We start from the raw sequence: 18,976 nt of genomic DNA, 5'->3' as shown, positions 1-18,976 counted from the left end.
CACTGCATATACATGTCATATACAGAGCATATACATCTCATATACGGAGCATATATTAACAGCAAAAAGGAACTAAGTTCATGTACATATACAGTAAAAAGAGTATGCCTACATTCTTGCTACCAAACATATTACAGTACAAAAGTTTATCATGTGCTTATCAGGATAGTAAAATATGGGCATAACAGTACTAAGAAGCACCTATCCCATAAGTGTTTCAGTTTGAGTACATCAGGACAGTGAAAATACAACTGGATTTCTGAGGCATTTGTATCAAAAACACTTGCTATCCATTTTACAAATCTAAGTGGAACATCTGTTTTTACAAACTTTAACATTCAATCCATCCCATACTCTTCTATCACATATATCTGCTTAGGAGTCAATCCTCTGATTACTGATGAAAATAATTTGCCAGAATACCTTGTTGAAACCGTGGTCTCTGCATTTTCTATCCTAGCCTTCTTAGGCTGCAAATTTTAAAAATATATAATATTAGGGAAGTTGCTACATTGAGAGTGACATAATGGAAAATGAACTACTGCTTGCAATGAAAATAATCTTGAACACTAATTTAAAAAACAAAGAAATGACAGAAAGTTGTAAACCTTTCAATGAAAATGAAAATAATATTACCCTTCCCAAATGAATCTTTCAAAGTTGTAGGATATACAAACCTGGTGATAGGGAGTAGATGGATCACGTAATTTTGATGCCATGATTTTACGTTTTACCCTCTTAGCTTTCTTCAAATAAAATAAGAAGTTATTGATCAATTCTCATAGTTCCTTCACACATGTTTTTGAAGGAACTTTAAAAAATCAAGAACAAAAAGAAAATCAAATATCTAACAATCCGGGAACCAAGTCAAAATAGAACTTACATTTTTCATGTAAAACTCTATGAGCGCCTTATCAAAGTTATTACCATTGATGACTGTATTCTGATTATCACACAACAAACAGAAGCATCTTAGCAAAAACAAAGGTAGTGTCAAACTAATGTTGAAGTCACCAGAACAAAAAAAAGGCAGTGTAATAGTACCTCAGTACAGAATTCTTCAATGCTTCCTGACGATCAGTCCATTCAGAGTCAGCATTGTTTGTACCAGCACGGTTTGTGTGAACTTTACCCATTTCTCTACAATCACAAAACAGGAAAAGCATATATATCACACAATGCATTTACAAATCTTTATAGATCCTATATGCACTGCATATATATCTCATAAAATGATACTTAGAAACTGAAGATGAGAAAAATGTATATACAATGCATATACATTGCATATACTGCATTGCCACAATGCATATGCACTGGAAATACACTGCATATGCGATGCACATATGACCTAGAAAACGACAAGAATAAAATCTGGATAGTGCGTGCATAAAAATTCAAGTTCGGTTGGAGCCGTAACAAGTATGCCAAAAATTCATCATTTAGAGTACGGCTAAAATTTGTCGGTAGCTTCTACAAAATCTCACTATGTGCTAACGTTTGCATATGCACTACATATACACTGCATATACAAATGCATATACACTGTATATGCATCCTACATACAAGCACTTGGTTACTCTCTCGACCAGGTCATCATAAGAAATGAGAGAAAAAGGATGAAAACAATTTCTATCCCTAGCCAGAGAAACTCATAGAAATGATACTAAAAAAATCAAGATGAGAAAATGCACATACAATGCATATACACTGCATATTCAATACATATACACTGCATATACATAAGATCAAACAGGAACAACACCAACAACAGCGAGCAGCGACACCAAAAGCATACACATATAAAATGAGAAAAATGCATATACAATGCATATACACTGCATATACAGTACATATACATATACGACGTCCGTACCAATAAGCTGGCGATATACAAATGCATCTACGACATATACACTTGCATACAGTGCGTTTACATATAAAAAAACAGACAGTATATACAAAATTAATAACAAAACACGCCCCCTGGATGCTTGATGCCCCTGCATTGCTTACTGATACATACAGTGCATCTACGATTGTATATAAACTCTATTTACTACATATACCACTGCATTTACATACTAACAGAGAGGAAAATCCACACAACCTACATTGTGTATACATTGGACTTTCTCATATATACAGTGCATCTACAAATTGTATTTATTTCTCCATGTGCCAACCAGCCACCCCGCTATTAAAAATTGTTAAGATGGAAAATGGACAAACTGGTTCCTAAAAAAATGGAGTATAAAATGTAAGAAGACTTTCATAAACTGTTAGCAATCAATGATGTGGGACTATCAGGAAACTATTAGCAAACTGAAAACACCGCAAAAATGTAAATATCACTGCAAGCTCATCATTAAATCAGTAGTGCTCAATGCAGCACTCAAACTAAAGATAAGAGACTCATAGTGTTATCAAGTCTTGAAATAAAATTTCATAAGCACAGAAATTTCAGTTTTCCATGCGAGCATCTTGGCACCTCGAAAATAGCCTCTACTCAAAACTATCAGACTAAACACCACATGGTCTAAAGCACACAAAAAGAGAACTCTATTTTCCAGGGGAGAAATGGACGCAAACTTTCGGTTCTCACCACACACGGCAGAGACATAGGTCAACTCAAAAAAAGAAAGAACAACCAGTGATATGGCAACATCAGGGAACTTGCAAGAAAAAGCTATAATGCACTACCATTGGTTTTGATCATTATTATGCCAGTCGGTGGGCCAACGTCGCGCCCCTGTATAAACAACAACATCAAAAAAAGACGACACCCTACCTCCACCCCGCTAAGGTACAAACACAACAGGAAGCAAGAAAGGCGACACACAAAACATATACATCTGCATACCCCCTGGATATTGGGAAATTTGCATCTCTCCATATTGTAGAAAATACAGTAAAATCATGTTTGCAAAAAGTATGTATCTACAGATAGCCAAATTTATTCCAAAGCCCCCCCCCCCCCCCAAGGTACAAACACAACAGGAAGCAAGAAAGGCGACACACAAAACATATACATCTGCATACCCCCTGGATATTGGGAAATTTGCATCTCTCCATATTGTAGAAAATACAGTAAAATCATGCTTGCAAAAAGTATGTATCTACAGATAGCCAAATTTATTCCAAAGCCCCCCCCCCCCCATAGAATACTTCCCTGCAAAGCAATGTGTATATACCATATACCTCTATACATATACAAACAAATTAAGAACAACTTTACTCATCATTTATTGGTTTACTTCGTTCAGAAAAAGCGACAGTAAGAACTTGTGCACCCCTCTGCTATATGCTTTAGAGATGAACAATAAACACAGTGCAACACAAAGTATACATTCATTCACGCATGATAATCAAGCAGATCACAAAACTACAAGTACTATCTTCTTCATCATCAATCATCAAAAAAAGCCAGAAGCCAAGGTACTATGCATCCACGGGAAGCAAAAACACTCTAAAAAAATTCCACCATTATGGGACTGCTTCATGCTACTAAATTGCTCCCTAAAACATCACTTACACAGAAGCATCCACGGGAAGCATCTACGGGAACATATATGAACACCCAAAACTACAGAGCAAAATCTACAGATCAAGAGGACATGAAGCATCCACGTGAAAACAAAAAGAATGGATCCCAGCAACACTCACAGACGAACTAACTACCATGACACTCACACGGCAAAAGACTGAATCGCAGCATATATTGTAGAACCTAATTTGACGAACTAACCGGAGGCTTAGCGAAATCAAACTGGACGTCTCTCTCTACAGACGAACGCAAGACTGAATCCCAGCGACACTCACACCGATAAACTTCAGAATTCGAAAAAAAATAGAGAGCTGCAGTATTCAGTGCCGAATCTGAGTCTCCCGTCACCATTTCCTCGCGGCGCTTGCAGTCCACACACACACACATACTCACAAACACGCACGCACGCAGGGAGCGAGGGACACGCTTGCAGTCCACACTATTTCTGAAAAAAATCAACAGATCAACAGATGGCCTCGTCATGAAACAAAATCAAGAGATCCACGGAAAAATCCGCTGTTGAAACCTCGCCACCCACATCACCAAACACAAAAGATGACTAGAAATCCGGAAGTCGTCGTTGACGACCAGCAACAGCGAGGGATTTGGGTCGTCGCTTACCTTGGGGACGAGCTCGACGAAGAACAATGGAGATGCCGCCCCAGGCACGACGCCCCCCAGCCCCCACTCCCACCCCCGTAGGCTGCGGAAGGGCGCACGGGCAGACGGGCTCGACCGCGGCGGACGGCCTCGTCTCCGACAACGGCGGAGATTTCTCCCCCTTCCGCGCCGCTCTCTCTCCTTCCCCGCCGCTTCTCAGACACTCAGCTGGGGATTTGGGTCGAAATGAGGAAAAGCCCGTTGAAGATTGTGTGTGCCCCCCCCCCCCCCCCCAAGGAAAAAAACCGGTGGAAACAAAAAAACCAGGGAAAAAAACCGTACACGCGCCGGTCAACCATGGGTGAGCCAACAAACATGACTTTGCCGGGTGAAAATTTACACGCTACAAAATTCGAGTGATGGCGAATTAGAAAACAACCGAGTGATAAACAGCAAAAGTGTATTAATATGTTTTGTTGAAATTTTAACGAGCTGGAGGGAGCTTGTCTCCCAAAAAAGACGCACTCATGGTTCTCCTCGGTGAACACCGTGAGCTCTGGTGCGTTTTTCTTAAGCTCATATTCCTTCGTCATTGCAAATTATTTCCAACGATTTAACTCAGGACCGCGTTGCATGGTGCACTCGAGGAGAAAGCAAACCAGTGGTCTTCTCCAAATCCCCTCAAGTGATCAATGCTGTTGCGTGACCGCTGCACCACCATGCTCCATGGCGAACAGTGCGCTGGAGGTGAGAGTAGCTGAAGTGTGGGGGCGGTACTGAGTAGACAGGGCCAGGTGTGAGAGGTGCAGCGTGTGCCGTGTGTTTTGGTGTTCCAGAGTCCAGACACAGGCAGAAATGAAAGCTGTGGCAGGCAGCGGAGAAAAACGAGACCGGCGTCAGGTAAATTACAGAAATGAAAGCTGATGGAAAGATTCAGAGACCGGTCACCACGACCCAGCGGTAAAATACAGAAAAAGTCTGACTTCGCCCCTTGGGACAAAGCGAGAAACCAATAAGTTATTGGTGAGTGGTTAGGTTTGTCCTACGCTACTCTCTTTTCTAAAAATTACAGTGCTCAATATTTTTTACATATATGAATATATTATATATCTTCGTATTTAAATAAATTTGAACTTTTTTAGAAGCAGAGAAAGTAGATTTAGGTAAAGTCAAAGTTTATAAAGATTGATTAAATTTTAAGAATAAATATGAACATCTACAATGTAAATATGTAATAACTCACTCTTAGAATCATCCTACAATGTATTTCCATATATACATACATATATATATATATATATATATAATGTTGATATATTTTTACATTACTGATCAAACTTGGCGAAATTTGAATTTACCTTTGGCTAAAATGAGCACTAAATAAAACCAAAAAAGTACTTGCCGAGCATCTGCAGTCGCGTCCCCAAACAACGTTTAAGGGGCCGGACAAAAAAAGCTTCCCAATCGCGTCCTCCATAGCTGGATTTTGTGTCCAACGTCTCGATAGAGACTCAGTGTAGAGAGTCTCTAAGGACATCTCCAACTGGTCGTCCATTTGCGTCTGGGCGGACAAAAAACGCGCTCCAACGGCTAGATGCAAAATGACTGCAGCGTCCATTCTAACGCAAACGTGGACCAAATATGTGTCAATAATGCGTTCGTACGCGCGTTCGTTTGCGTCCGTTTGGCATGCATGCTTCCATCTCTCTCGTCGTTTAATGCTGGACACTCCTGTCCACACATATGTAATCTTTATCCCTCTCTCCTCCTAATCAATGCATGATAGGTCCTTGCGGTCAAAAAATGCGTCTATGCTGCTGGAGAAAGGACAGACGCATGCGGACATGTGGACATTTTTTGTGTCTGTGCCCGACACAGACGGATGTAAATTATGTCCAAAATGCGTCGCTCCGTTGGAGATACCCTAACGAAGAGTTGGAGCGTCGGACATAAAAACAGCGTCCGGATGCATGCATGCAGTCTTCACATGTCATTCTCTTTTTTTCCACATTTTCTCTCACCTACTTTTTTCACTTGGGTTGGTCTCCTCTATTAAAATGCATACATCCAAATGTTGTTTGAGAGGCACGGCTAGGAATGGTCTCTTTTATATGAATTTTTGGGTTCTTTTTGTCCTAAGTTGTCTCCAAAAGCATCCAAAAACAGCGCGCTAGACATTTTTTGAGGAACACGACTGAAGATGCTCTAAGTAGTACTAATATTTTTCCATTAACGCACCATAGTGAAGATGCTAATTAGTACTGGTTCCAAAGAATGAGACGTATTTAAAAAAAAACTCAAACTACGTTAACTTTTAAGAGGATGTTTTTAAAATCATTAACATGTAGAACATAAAATCAGTATCAGTACATACATTATAGACTATGTTTTCATATGGTATCTATCTGATATTATAGTTGTTGATATATTTTTCTAAAAAATTGATTAAACCTTTGTAATTTGACTTTTCTATTAAACAAATATAAATCTTGTTTATTATAACAGATGGAATATTTAGTTGCCAGCTACTCCTGTTACGATTAGGCTTACAAAATGCATGATTTACAATTAACAATAAGCTAATTATATCATAAGTCATCTCCCACATGGATAATTAATGGAAAATATAACTGCATGAAGCGCCAGAACATCAACACGGTAATAAACAATCCGGTTGCACTGGTTGTAAAACTAGACTATACCCCGCGCGTTGCAGCGGGATATTTTGCTAAATATATAGATTATCCTCGGTAGGGACAATAATACTGAAATAAATGCCGTTGTATTATTATCTCCGACTCTCTCTAATGTAAATTAGTGGAATCTTTTAATGGAAAAACGTTAAAAGGCAAGACAGTGTGTACATGCACCGAATTTTGAAACTGTTCACAATGTGAGAAGATACAATCGCCTTACACAACGGCAGATCACAAATTTATACATGCCCAATTAGAAGGGTAACTTCCATGTTATTGACATGCTTGAGTTTTGTTTAGACATTTCTTGAATAAATATTCCAGTTAGAAGGATAGGTTCCATGCTATTGAGAGCCGCCAGATGTAGACTCAACTTTTTGTGCTTGTCTGTCTAGATGTAAATAAGAAAGTATTCAAAACAGATTAGAGTGCATGGAAGGTTTATTTGAAGGGAATTTGAAAGAAAATGGAGAATACATACCAGTTACCAATTACTCTGTCTAGTGTATGGGTAACCCCTGTAGAACTGATAGGGAAACATCAACTGTGAAGAAAATACAGAAACTTTTAAAGGACTTTATTTCTTTTAGACTTAACTTAGAGCATCGGATCTGATATTCTAGGAGAAGATCAAGAAAAAAAACGCAGAAGCAGCGGGCCCTAATCATCTGCACGCAAGCTGCCTCACTTAGACCAACTCACGGCTCGGAACGTACGGCGATTTCTACGTAGTATGTTGATGTCAGCTGCAAATAAGGTCTTGACAGTTCGGCAGAGGAGACACCTGCAAAGTAATTAAAATATGGAAGAACATCAGGTATGGGACTGAGAACTTGTATATAACATACTACTGCTTAAATAAAACTGCACGTCGGTTGAGATGGTCTCATACCTTTGGCATACACAGTAAGCCATGAGAGGTTGAGTACGATCGATGCAGTCAGCTACTGATGTCCACCATGCATAGGCTGTAGAGGTGATGACAGTCGCTTCCTGCTAGATCCACCATCAGCGAGCAGCACCAATAGTCGTCATCAGCTAGCACCAAACAAATCCAATCAAATTGGGGGAGGCAAAATGTCGAGCAGGCTTCGAGCCGAACCTGTCAGATTGATAAACATGAGTGGTCGATAAAAAAATAAACCGGGAAGGAAAACTGGAGGCGGACAGCCACCAGAGTGCAGACCGGTGGTAGAGACGATGAAGCGAGCAGGCAGGAGCCCTGGATGTCCTGCCAATACGGGTGGGTTCTTAAGGACGGATCAGTTCAATCCAAGCGAGGAGTTTCTTGCGTATTTGTAGTGCAATCATGGTTGATGAATGTTGGGTGGAGGCGTTAGGTCGCGTCATGCACATTTGTGGTGAGAAAGCCATCAGTCGCGGCTGCGGCGGCGGCGAGATCAGCATGGAATACGAACAAAGCTCAACTCTTTTTTTTTTTACAGGAGGAATCGCTAGCGAGCAGATCCGAGATGCATCCGGTAGGGGTCTCGTCTAGCCCACCTAGAGCGTCAGCCCATGTACAAAGAAGGAACCCCCAACCCATGTGAGAAAATACGGGCGAGGGAAGGATGTAACAGAGTAATGAAAGGCGAACCAAGCGGGGGAGGTGAAAACTTTTAATCCGATGACGTGGCTCGCTGTGAGACCAGTAAAATGGGGTCATCTGCTAAGAAAGAGAAGATTCCATGCAACTGCACCCAAAAGCCATTTCCTATCTCCGCTCCGTTGACTGAAGAGGCCAATGAGTGGTTGAAGGACAAGTTGCAAAAACAAAAACAAATGCATTATGTATGTTTCAAATAGCTAAAAAGTAAAGCACAAACTCCAACTCAGTTTTAAACTTCGTATTTTTTAGCAACACCATTCAATCAATTCCCGAGCAAGTTCTGATATTAGTGAGGTGGTACGTTAAAAGTCAAGAGAATAATGAGCCATACCATTTAAAAAATAAAAATATACGAATGAATCTTGTGTTGTTTCATCTTTGTTACAAAAACAACATTTATGATTGGCCTTCCAACTTTTGCCAAGTTATCTTTGATTAACAATATTTTTGGATGAAGAAACTACATAAAAAGTCTTAATTGAGTGACACCTTATTTCTCTTAGCTAGTATACTTACTAAAAAACCATGTGCGCCCATTCAAAATGTAAACATCGGAGGCGCTAAATCGATCTGTCGATGACAAGCAGCGATCAACGCCTACATCTAATGAGATTCATATGGATCTCATTAAGCCTTTAGTCTGAACATAAGTCAAGTTATTATGGAATCTGATTCACTAGAGCTGGTTTCGCTATGGAAATCAAGAAACAATCATAGAGCTAGTATTCTACCTGTTTTAAAACAGATCCAAGAGCTGGTAGAAGGATGTAGCTATTTTGATATTATGCATGTAAATAGAGAAGCAAATGTAGCTGCTCACAACATTGCTAAATTTGCTTCTTCTTTTGACCCGGACTGTGCCTGGATATCCAGGTTCCAGAATACATCCTTCATTGTACTGAACAAGCATGTAACTTTGGTCAGAATTAATAAAGGCTCTTGGTTGACTCTCAAAAAAAAAACAAGGGTGGACGATCTTGGAGACCATGGTCCCCGTGTAGATCTTGGAGTCCATCTTCTACCGCCACCTCTATCGCTAGCTGCAGATCTTGGAGGCCATCACTACAGATCTGAGCACCATCGTTGGCTTACAATAGACCGATGACCTTGCCGGGGATTTAAAATATAGAAATAAAAATAGTGAATAGAAAGAAGAACTATGTGCATATCTGAAATCAAGACGAAATGGGATTTGTAGAAAGGATGAAACATGATTTGTAAAATGGAGGAAGAAGAAGCCTAAAGTCGGCTGAGAAGTAGGGACTACTACGTTTTGGGACTAAGCACACAAGGGAGAGGATTGCGATGCCACCACCATGCTCCCTTTTAGGCATGGAGCGCTGACTCAATCGTGTGTCAGCTTCCTACGCCAGTGGCCATCGATTGGAGGTCGGGCGGGCGGGATCGAGGTTGGTAGAGACGATGAGTGGTGGCCGGTGTGTTTGTATAAGGGATATGTGAATACTAGTGGCTTCTTCATAAACAGTTGCCAGCCAAATATCGCGTAGGTGGTGGGAGATACCAATTCAACGAGCCATGTCTGAAAGGGAATGAGACGAGCTTGACTTTTCTTCAGCGTGGGACTAACTTTTAACGACCCTTACAATTCACGACTGAAATATTTATGCGTCTATTCCCCGATCCCGATATTAATTAATAAGCACCCATATTTAGTGGTACCAACCAAGGGACCAATAAGTGTCGGTATGGACTAAGTCACGATGCATAAGTATCCGCCTTCATATCTAATCGCCGGGAAAGGGGTATATGTTGGGCAAAATATTTTGTAGGCGACAATGGCTTGGGCAATCCAAAAAAGCAGCCAGGTGAGAGGGGGAGCTTTTTTTGTAGTATAATGAACTAATTTCTAGTATGGTATGTCGATGACGGGCGGGGCCATTGAGGTCTAGCGTGGACACCGAAACGGTCTGCGACACGTCCACACCGACACAATTCCAGCCCAAATTTGGGCCGCAAATGGGTCAACACGAATAGGTTGGTCTGTTTGCGTGGGGCTATTGGGCTGGGGTTTTGTTCCTAGCATATCCACCTGCAGGCAAACAGACAACTTCGATCCGTTTTACGTCGGGCTGCTGGAGATGCCCCTAAAAGCAAGGAAAAGACTGGTTAAAAATTTCCTTTCTAGTTTTTTTTTTGCCAATACGTCCAAATGCACCTATTACGAATGTATGTTATATGAATTTTAAAATGTGGAAAAGTTCTGAAAAAAAATCATGGGTGTATGTCTAGGCATGCTATGTTCGCACACAAATTTTTGTGGGAAAAAATGACAAAATAATGTCTCGTGAGAAGCTATTTTGGAGCACCGAAAATTATCTTTTTTACAGAAGTCAAAGAAAAATAACATTTTTTCACGGGCACCTATATTTTTTCCAGATTTTTTAATATTTTAAAATATGTTTTTTAGGCAGTGGGTGCATCTACACCTATAAGCCAAAAAAATTCCACTTTCCAAGATTCTATAATTTTTGTGAACTTTCAGTATTGGGTATGTCCAATCATTTTTGCACAGACCTTGATGCTAAAGAAAGCTAGTCACGATGATCCTTTTACTCCGACTATAAATTCCAACATAACCATTCTGTTAGAATCTATAGTTAGACTAAAAGGATACAAAATCATCTAAAAGAATGCTGTAGTACTGAGCTCATGATCGTATGTTTTCTTAATTTTACATGTGCGATGATCAAACTTCAATAAGTTGCTTGTGGTATGCAGTCCCTCTTATCTTTCTTATACTCCGTAGATGAAAAGGCCGGAGCGATCTGTTAAATAAAATATGCTGAAACAAAAAAGCGCCATTTTGTTCAAATATATGCTGCTACGATGACAGATGTGGTGGGCATCAGAACCATATACATAAAAATTACTGAATATGTGCAGTTCTGTTAGCTGAAGCAGCAACCTACCGAAACATCCATGCGTAAATTTATGAACATCGGAGGTAACTACTCACCAAATTTTTTGGATCAGGCAAGAAACTTAATTACAAAGATCTGATCAACCTTGATTGAAACTATTAGCAAGATTCATCACTGATTACTAGCGATTGAGTAACAAATGATACTACAACATACAGAATTGTCAAAAAACGAAGGGAAAAAAACGTCTCAACTCAGTAGGTAGCACCTAAAGCTTTTTTTTTTTGGAATGACCTAAAGATATATGTTTTCCACAGGACAATTGATTATGTCAAGTTTGATTACACAGGACAATATCTCTAAAGCAGACAAGCCCCTCTAAGATGCCGAGAATTGCCTGAAATAAGAAAAGCACATTCCAGTGCACTGAAGCCTTCTACATCACCAACAATTAAGACACAGCTCCTGATGTTCCCGAACACCCAGATAGAGAAGGCACACACAGCAGAAGCCAAGCAACACAACACCTAGAAGACGGAAGGCAACGGCTACCGATGTACTGAAGGTGGCAAGGGAAGGCTTGCAGGGGAGCCAATCAGCCAAATAAGGGGGTCATGGAACATTCAGTAAAAAAAGATGAGACAGTCGCCACCGCCCATAAAAAGCAGAGATGACCAAGCAGAACCAAAGAGCCAGAAAAAAGCTCATGCTGTTTCCAAACTAAGGTGATGCAGAATCTGAGCAGCATTTGTTAGAGAAATCACTCCTACCATTCAAATATGGCTCGGGCATTTTTATCCTAAAAACCAAGTAATGGTGATTTAAACTCTTCTCCCTATGCAATCTGTAGACGCTGCCCAGCGCTCCAGCATTTGGATTAGGGAAAGCATAGAAGATGCGCTTGAATCTTTGATGTACAAGTGACATAGCACACCTACAGGTAAACAAGCATGTCAGTACACCAAACAGTAATCAACGACCAGAACTGTCATACTCTCACAATAGTGAACCTACATCGTGCATGGTTCCCAAACAAGGTAGATGTCAAATCCTGTGCAAAGATAGGGCATGTTTCTTCTACACAAGTCACTCCAGCATTCTTGATGAGCAGATTGTTCTTTATCCTGATGTTCAAGTTTGAACTTCTTAGAAACAAACATTATTTTCAGTCTACTATTACAGCAGCTAATGTCCACAGGTTATGAAAGCTAAGTGGCAACAATAGAAGGCAAGATCCGTTTCGAAAAAAAAAACAATAGAAGGCAAGATATAAGTAACAAGTCTCGCTTTTGCAACAACCTTTGGCCAGTTTACTCGTGGATTATCAGAACAAGCCTGCATATCGCCTTTTAAATTTAGTTTGGTTGTTGACGAAGTTGAAGTATGGAATAACATTTTATCCCTCTCGGCAGCATTTTCAATAGCAACTATGGCAGCATGTCTCAGAGGATGCCACAGAAAACCACCTTCAGAAGGCAATCTCTTCTGCTCCGAAGACCTGTGTTTCGTCCATCCCCACAAGTTTATACAGGAGACCTCCATCTTCAAGTCACTGCGAACATGTGAGCTTGACAGCAAAAACTTCCTATCATTATCCTCAGTTGTTTCAGATAAGGAGGAGGCACCATCTGATTCCACTCTGACACGTGTATTCCTTTTTAGAGAAGCATCATGCTGGTGTATTTGATCTGCAGCCTTCGAAATAATTTGCATACTTGATGGATCAACAATAATGGCCGCGTTGCCCACCTGGAAATGCAGAAGTTAACCCCAAATGTTCTATACTGAAGAACTAGCAAGCTAATGATGCAAATAAGAAAATAAGAGAACATGGTATCCTTGCCAACGTTAATACAGTAAACTGCATTAGGCACCAAGTATGAGGTCACTTTGCATCAGGGTTGGAGAAACATCTCACTTAACACCAAGAACAATATTAAGAAAATAATAATGGGAATCAGTACGACACTTTCGCAATAAAAAAATAGTGCAAAACCAATAGTGGCCACCTCTGATAATTGGATAGCAGTCCTCATGCAATCAAATATTGATGGCAATTCCTCATCTTTAAACCCAGATGCACCATCGATGCTGCAAGATTAACAGAAAAGTGCATCAGAAAAGCCACATACAAGTTACAACATGGCATTTACTATATTTTTAAGTTGCAAGTCAAACTGCATCCAAAGCAACAATCTACATTAGCAAAATCAATTTTCCATTCGACACCGGAAACATTTCAGTGCAGTTAACCACATCGGCGTTTAAATTCTCACCACAACACAACGTAAACCAGGCCCCGACACTTTTTCTTTATTTTTATTTCCCTCCCGCCATGCTTGGAATGGCCGCAGAGGAGATATTGTTGGAACTTCAAAGGGTATGGCGGCTAGCACTACCACTATGGTCAGCTGCCACCCACCCTCGCCTGCTGCACTGTACAAGGTGGTGAATGCATGCTCCATATCTGGTTGTTGGTGCCTGATTTTTCTTCCCCCAAAAATAGTGAGAAGCCCCTTTGTGTTTCAACAGGACGTCTTAATGTTTATATTTTGAGCTTTTGTCAATTTTGGTTGAAAGTTATAACCGAATTTAGTGGAAGTTCCAAAAAAAAAATTGAAAGTTCCTCAAATCTAGCTCTGAGCTTTACCATTTGGGTTGAAAGATTTCTGACTTTTAGTGGAATGCTATCCAAATATTGGTTGAAAGGTCCTCAGATCTAGTTGAAAGGTTTGGAGTTTTGGTTGACAGATTTCAGAAATATTAGAGGAAAGTATAAGTTAGTAGGAAGATTGTGGCTTAATTTTCAGTTCAAAGTCATGTGGAAGAGGGTAGCGGGTGGTGATCATTTCCAGTGCTGGGTTCCTTGTTGTCAGGGAGAACAAGCCCAAAAGGGAAAGTCTGGATGGGTTCCAACCTTGGGTTGGCTGTTGGAATAGGCTGCGCCATGGCTAACTGCAAGCTTGCCTCCCAAGTGAAGCCGTGTCAATGTAATCTCACTCGGCCAGATATTAACGGAAGGAAACATTATAATTAGTCATCTGATATAAGGGTCATATGCAGGAGACATGGTATCAGTGAAATATATGTTTTTTTACTGCAACCCTAATAGGGAACAAGTACAACTTTTTGGAAGACAATCAAAATATGAAGTAGCAACATAGAGGATCCAGATATTCTTGCACAACCTTGTTTAAGTAATAGTGCACTGAAAAAACAGACCCTGAGGTTCATCTCTCATAACTTCAACTGTGGCCTTTGTGACGTACAACGATTAGATCCCAAATCAGAATTATTTGTTAACACCGTCTATGCTAAGAAGAATATTTGTGATACTGCAAATTATATCTTGCAAAATTATGATTCAATTAGTCAAATAAGTAGCAATGATACTGTCAACTAACACTCCTATTTTTTGCCTAATAGACTTTCCCTTGAACGGGCGGGCCTGGTGCAGCGGTAGAGCCTCACCGCCTGTGACCGAGTGGTCCCAGGTTCGAGTCGCGGTCTCCTCACATTGCACTTTGTGAGGGTAAGGCTTGCCACTAACACCTTCCCCAGACCCCGCACAGTGCGGGAGCTCTCAGCACTGGGTACGTCCTTTTTAGACTTTCCCTTGAACAGAGTAACAAATGTTTGAATCTCTTTCTAGGCTGGGCACAGCCTTATTTGACAAGGCCGGCTGTTCAGTACTCGTACATAAGGATATCATTGCTAAGCACCCTAACAAGGAGAGGAAATCCTTGCCTAAAGTTTCAAGCCTATTTGGTTCACCATTCACCATGACAGACTATATTTGGCTTATATGCTGATTAAGGATGGTGGTGTTCTACACTACACAAATGGTTTGGCCTAGCAGAGCTAGCCAACTTGTTCAAAGCAACCAAGTATACAGGACAGGAGTAACCAGCAGCATTAAAATTAATAGAACGTGGGAAATATGATACATTATCAGAACATACACAAACGGTTTGGCCTAGCAGAGCTAGCCCATTTGTTCAAAGCAACCAAGTATACAGGACAGGAGTAACCAGCAGCATTAAAATTAATAGAACGTGGGAAATATGATACATTATCAGAACATACTCATGCGGGGGATGATAAGAAGTTGGCCAAAGTTTGCACTGTTCCTCCCAGTCCTCTTTCGACATAGCAGGACAACTGGCAACCTGCGGAAAACTTTGCCAATATTAAATATCAACATATGACAGCCTTCACCTCTAAACCCATTCAGTTGATCCTATTTTTATACATCAGAGTGATAACTATTTAGTTACACGGCTTTATCTACTAACATTACGATCCACATTTTTTCCAAAACAAAATAAATTTACTTAAGTATTTAACTTAACCAATGCTCCCGATATCAGTGAATTATTCACGACAAAATGCACCACTTTTGGATTGTCAACAGGTCAGACATAGAAAACTTGGTTGTAGTTGCTGCGGAGATCAAACCTGAAACTACATTTCCATCCATGAAAAAATGTATGAAGAGTTTCAGAATGAATAGTAAGAACTAGCTGGTGGCCTAATGTTGCCATTTTTATGTGCTTATTTTATGACCTGAAAATTCGTCCCCATGCCCGACAAAAGCAATAAATAGGAGTTAAGCTCCCCAAGGATAATGGGGGGACTTACTTTGGCAATAAAAGGTATCAACTGATAAGTCTCTACTACCTTCTGTACACGATCGGGAAACCCATTTTTACAATTTTCAGGCCCAAAGGGAAGGCATAAGATGATCGATAGCTCAGGTTTTCCTGCAAAAGAAAAAACAATTACTGGTCAACATGGCATACCCAGTTTTTAATATAGTGAGCTGCTCAGATTTAGTTCGCAATTTATACATGGTCTTGCTAGCATTGCAACTCTTAAGGGCTCTGACACGATACACTTAGCAGTATATATTGAGCTATACAATGACTTCAATGATCATGTGTAATGAAATTAGGAAGTATATGCACTCAAAGCGCAACAGAAAATAATACATCACTAGATAAAAAAATGTATATACTACCACATTCAATACGCCGACGCACCCGCTTAACATGCCTCAGATTCTCCAATGGGCATACCTGATTCAATTGCCTGCAATGTCAGTCACACTAACAAGTCATTGCCTTGAATATTTCCAAAATGATTTTAAAAGTTTGTGCATAGACAAACAACCAGGATCAATTTAAAAAAAAATTCAGGGCATGACTTTGATTTGTGATGTGCCCTTTGCAAGTATAAACCAATTACAAAAATAAATAATAAAATGCAAATAGAATTCAATGTCAGTTCTATGTGGATGAATATTAACTAAACTCAAGAGTTGCAGTTTTGAGTTGTAATCTGCTAATCCACAATCCACTTTTATGAAATTATTCTGCCACTTAACAAATTAAATTATTTAACTAACTTATGTTCAATTTGTATCCAAAACTTGTGGTTGAGAAAATGGAACCCAAGAGGTTATTCAGATGTATTAACCAAATATCAATTGAATTTGAACTCCAGACTTATACCGCAATGAATCAAACAAAAGCTACTTTCTACTCATCAGAGTTGGCATTTAATAAAAAAAACATCCGGATGCCTGGTAAGAACATGCAGCAATATTGCCCACCTAAAACCTTATTAATTGCAATTAGATTGTGATAAACTGTAGCCGAAAATTTAACAGCTGAATAAACAAAAATTTAGAGGAAAATTTTATTACCGGATAAGGGAATTGGCTACATGGGGTTCAATCTTCGCAGCTAGCACATCAACTGGCGAAAAGGAAAAGAATGAGAAGATCTTAAACTAGAATAGCAATAAAAAGAACTATAGTAATTTAAGGAGATACCTGTAGAATGTTGGAGGGACGTTAGGTTACCAGCAACCTCTATAAGCTCCCACGCCATGGCGACCAACTTTCAATAGAAACCAACGTCAAGAAACAAATAAGTCACGGACAGGTTCTTAAATAATCTTAATTTGCAAGTGACGAGAATGGACCAATAAACAAGCATTGAGCAAGAAATTCTAGAAACATATTGATAAGTACGATAAATAGAGAAAGCGACTAATAACCATGGATAATGTGAAGATCAGAGCCAAATAGTTGTGAAGGTGTAGTAGGTGTGGGACTAGAGCAGAAGCATGTGCTGAGTTAACAGCAAAAAAGTATCAATCATGCTCAGGCAAAAGCAAATGTTACCTAATTAATCAAGTATGGCCGTATGGGGTATTCTTCTCATTATGATTTAAGGATAAACAGGCCTACAAGTCCTAACTCAGTGTTCAGCTTATCCAAACTCACTGTCAACTCTACGCTGCACTAAAATTTTACAAACTACAGCATCCTAATCCAATTTCACTTATGGCTGCTTACTACAGTGACAGGCCCATAATTTGATCCCTGACACATCATGTTAAATTATACATCCGACTTCCAGGCGAGAGATGCCTGATATGAGCTAGCCACAGCAAGCGGTCGATTTTCTCTGTATTTTGATTTACATGAAAGGCCAGCACATGTGCTGAAACAGTGAGCTGTGCAATGGACCAAAGTATATTACTGAACATCGGTAATTTTTACATCGTGTTCGAAATCTCCATTACCAACTTTACATTAACTGAAGGAAACAATTTTCAAGAGTTAAACTGAGAATTTGCAACGTTGGTTGCATTTCGTCTCAGAAGAACAATCTTCCTCGCAAAAAAAACAACAATCTGAAACACTAGGAGAGCCGCATCGGAGGCAAGATATTTAAGTACTCCACTACCACGCAGAGAAACTTTATAATTGGGCATAGAGCCAGCTCTGGTTAAATTGGCTAATCCGACAGATTCTCAGCAGGTGGAAACCCTAACTAGGCATCAGCAGATAGAAGGAGCCAAGGAGCGCTTACAGCTTACTCTTGAGTGCGCATGGGATTCGTCGTCAATAGGGGAGGGCGGCGCGCCGATTCGGCCGCCGGCGGTGAACGGAGAGGGGTCTCCCGGCGGCTGGGGCTGTGAAATATCCGGCGAGGGAACCGGGAAGCGATACAACAAGGGTGGCCCATCACCGGCCCACTTTCAAGGACCCAGTCTACGGCCTTGTTGGAATACCCTTTTCTTTCCGCTAAAAAAAAAAGGAATACCCTTTTCTTGTTCTAAGAAAATAACAGTTTGTTTTCCTTTCGAGCTGATCACGTGTTATCTTCCGTCATGTGTCCTCAACCTCACTTGTCAATTGTCATCTTCGGCAAAAGTAAACCGGGGCGGCCTAGCAGCACCAAAAGCTGATCTGCATCTCAAGTTTTCTGCGGTATATGAAGCTGATATAGACACAAGGTATTCAGAATTTCAGATAGACTAGCAGAAAAAAGCAAATAATAGAGAGAGGAATTGATTTCTTACGCGGTCTGAAGGGGATACGAAAGAAATGTGGTGGACAAAAGAAGTTGACCGGATTGTTTCTGTATTTCTGTCCAGCAGCTTTTTAATGCAATGGAAAAATTTGCATCCGTGTGTAAGTACTCCGTATGATATTGTTTGCAATTTCCGATTTAAAGATTTGTTAGGAAGTGCATGCACGTAACCCGAGATTTACGTCTTTTTTTTAGATAACAACTGATGGAATTCAACAATGGCGAAACCGATTACAAACAACTCCATAAAAAAG

The 18,976-nt window shown here is 40.1% G+C and overlaps 1 protein-coding gene and 1 long non-coding RNA gene across 5 annotated transcripts; both read right to left on the bottom strand.

The window, feature by feature from the left end:
- Positions 1-249: 249 nt before the first annotated feature.
- LOC124669251 lies at positions 250-1,142 on the bottom strand. Its single transcript, XR_006992090.1, has 4 exons — positions 1,045-1,142; positions 884-943; positions 678-746; positions 250-470 (listed from the first exon to the last, which is right to left on the bottom strand). It is a non-coding gene; the product is annotated as an uncharacterized LOC124669251 (long non-coding RNA).
- A 10,748-nt stretch (positions 1,143-11,890) lies between these two features.
- Positions 11,891-18,332, bottom strand: LOC124685055 (tRNA-specific adenosine deaminase TAD3-like). Of its 4 annotated transcripts, none has more exons than XM_047219343.1 (10): positions 18,219-18,332; positions 17,171-17,237; positions 17,042-17,093; positions 16,355-16,425; positions 15,976-16,097; positions 15,421-15,503; positions 13,344-13,425; positions 12,634-13,083; positions 12,349-12,458; positions 11,891-12,268 (listed from the first exon to the last, which is right to left on the bottom strand). In XM_047219343.1, exons 2-10 carry the CDS (start codon positions 17,226-17,228, stop codon positions 12,055-12,057), a joined length of 1,242 nt encoding a protein of 413 aa, XP_047075299.1. In that variant the 5' UTR covers positions 17,229-17,237; positions 18,219-18,332; the 3' UTR covers positions 11,891-12,054. The 4 variants fall into 4 exon arrangements, with proteins under 4 accessions (XP_047075299.1, XP_047075300.1, XP_047075301.1 ...); XM_047219344.1 differs by having other exon boundaries at positions 18,226-18,329; XM_047219345.1 differs by lacking the exon at positions 18,219-18,332 and adding an exon at positions 17,398-17,998 and having other exon boundaries at positions 12,670-13,083.
- Positions 18,333-18,976: the final 644 nt, after the last annotated feature.

This window comes from Lolium rigidum, chromosome 1 (genome assembly GCF_022539505.1).
Source record: "Lolium rigidum isolate FL_2022 chromosome 1, APGP_CSIRO_Lrig_0.1, whole genome shotgun sequence".
NCBI lineage: Eukaryota > Viridiplantae > Streptophyta > Magnoliopsida > Poales > Poaceae > Lolium > Lolium rigidum.
The sequence above is the reverse complement of the archived record's forward strand: the minus strand, read 5'-3'. Positions and strand labels throughout refer to the sequence as shown.

Coding starts and splice junctions, on each gene's coding strand:
- LOC124685055 (XM_047219342.1), bottom strand. Junction 15,504..15,975: donor TGATACCTTTTATTGCCAAA/GTAAGTCCCCCC, acceptor AGTTTTCCGCAG/GTTGCCAGTTGTCCTGCTAT. Junction 13,084..13,343: donor CTGCTATCCAATTATCAGAG/GTGGCCACTATT, acceptor CTGCATTTCCAG/GTGGGCAACGCGGCCATTAT.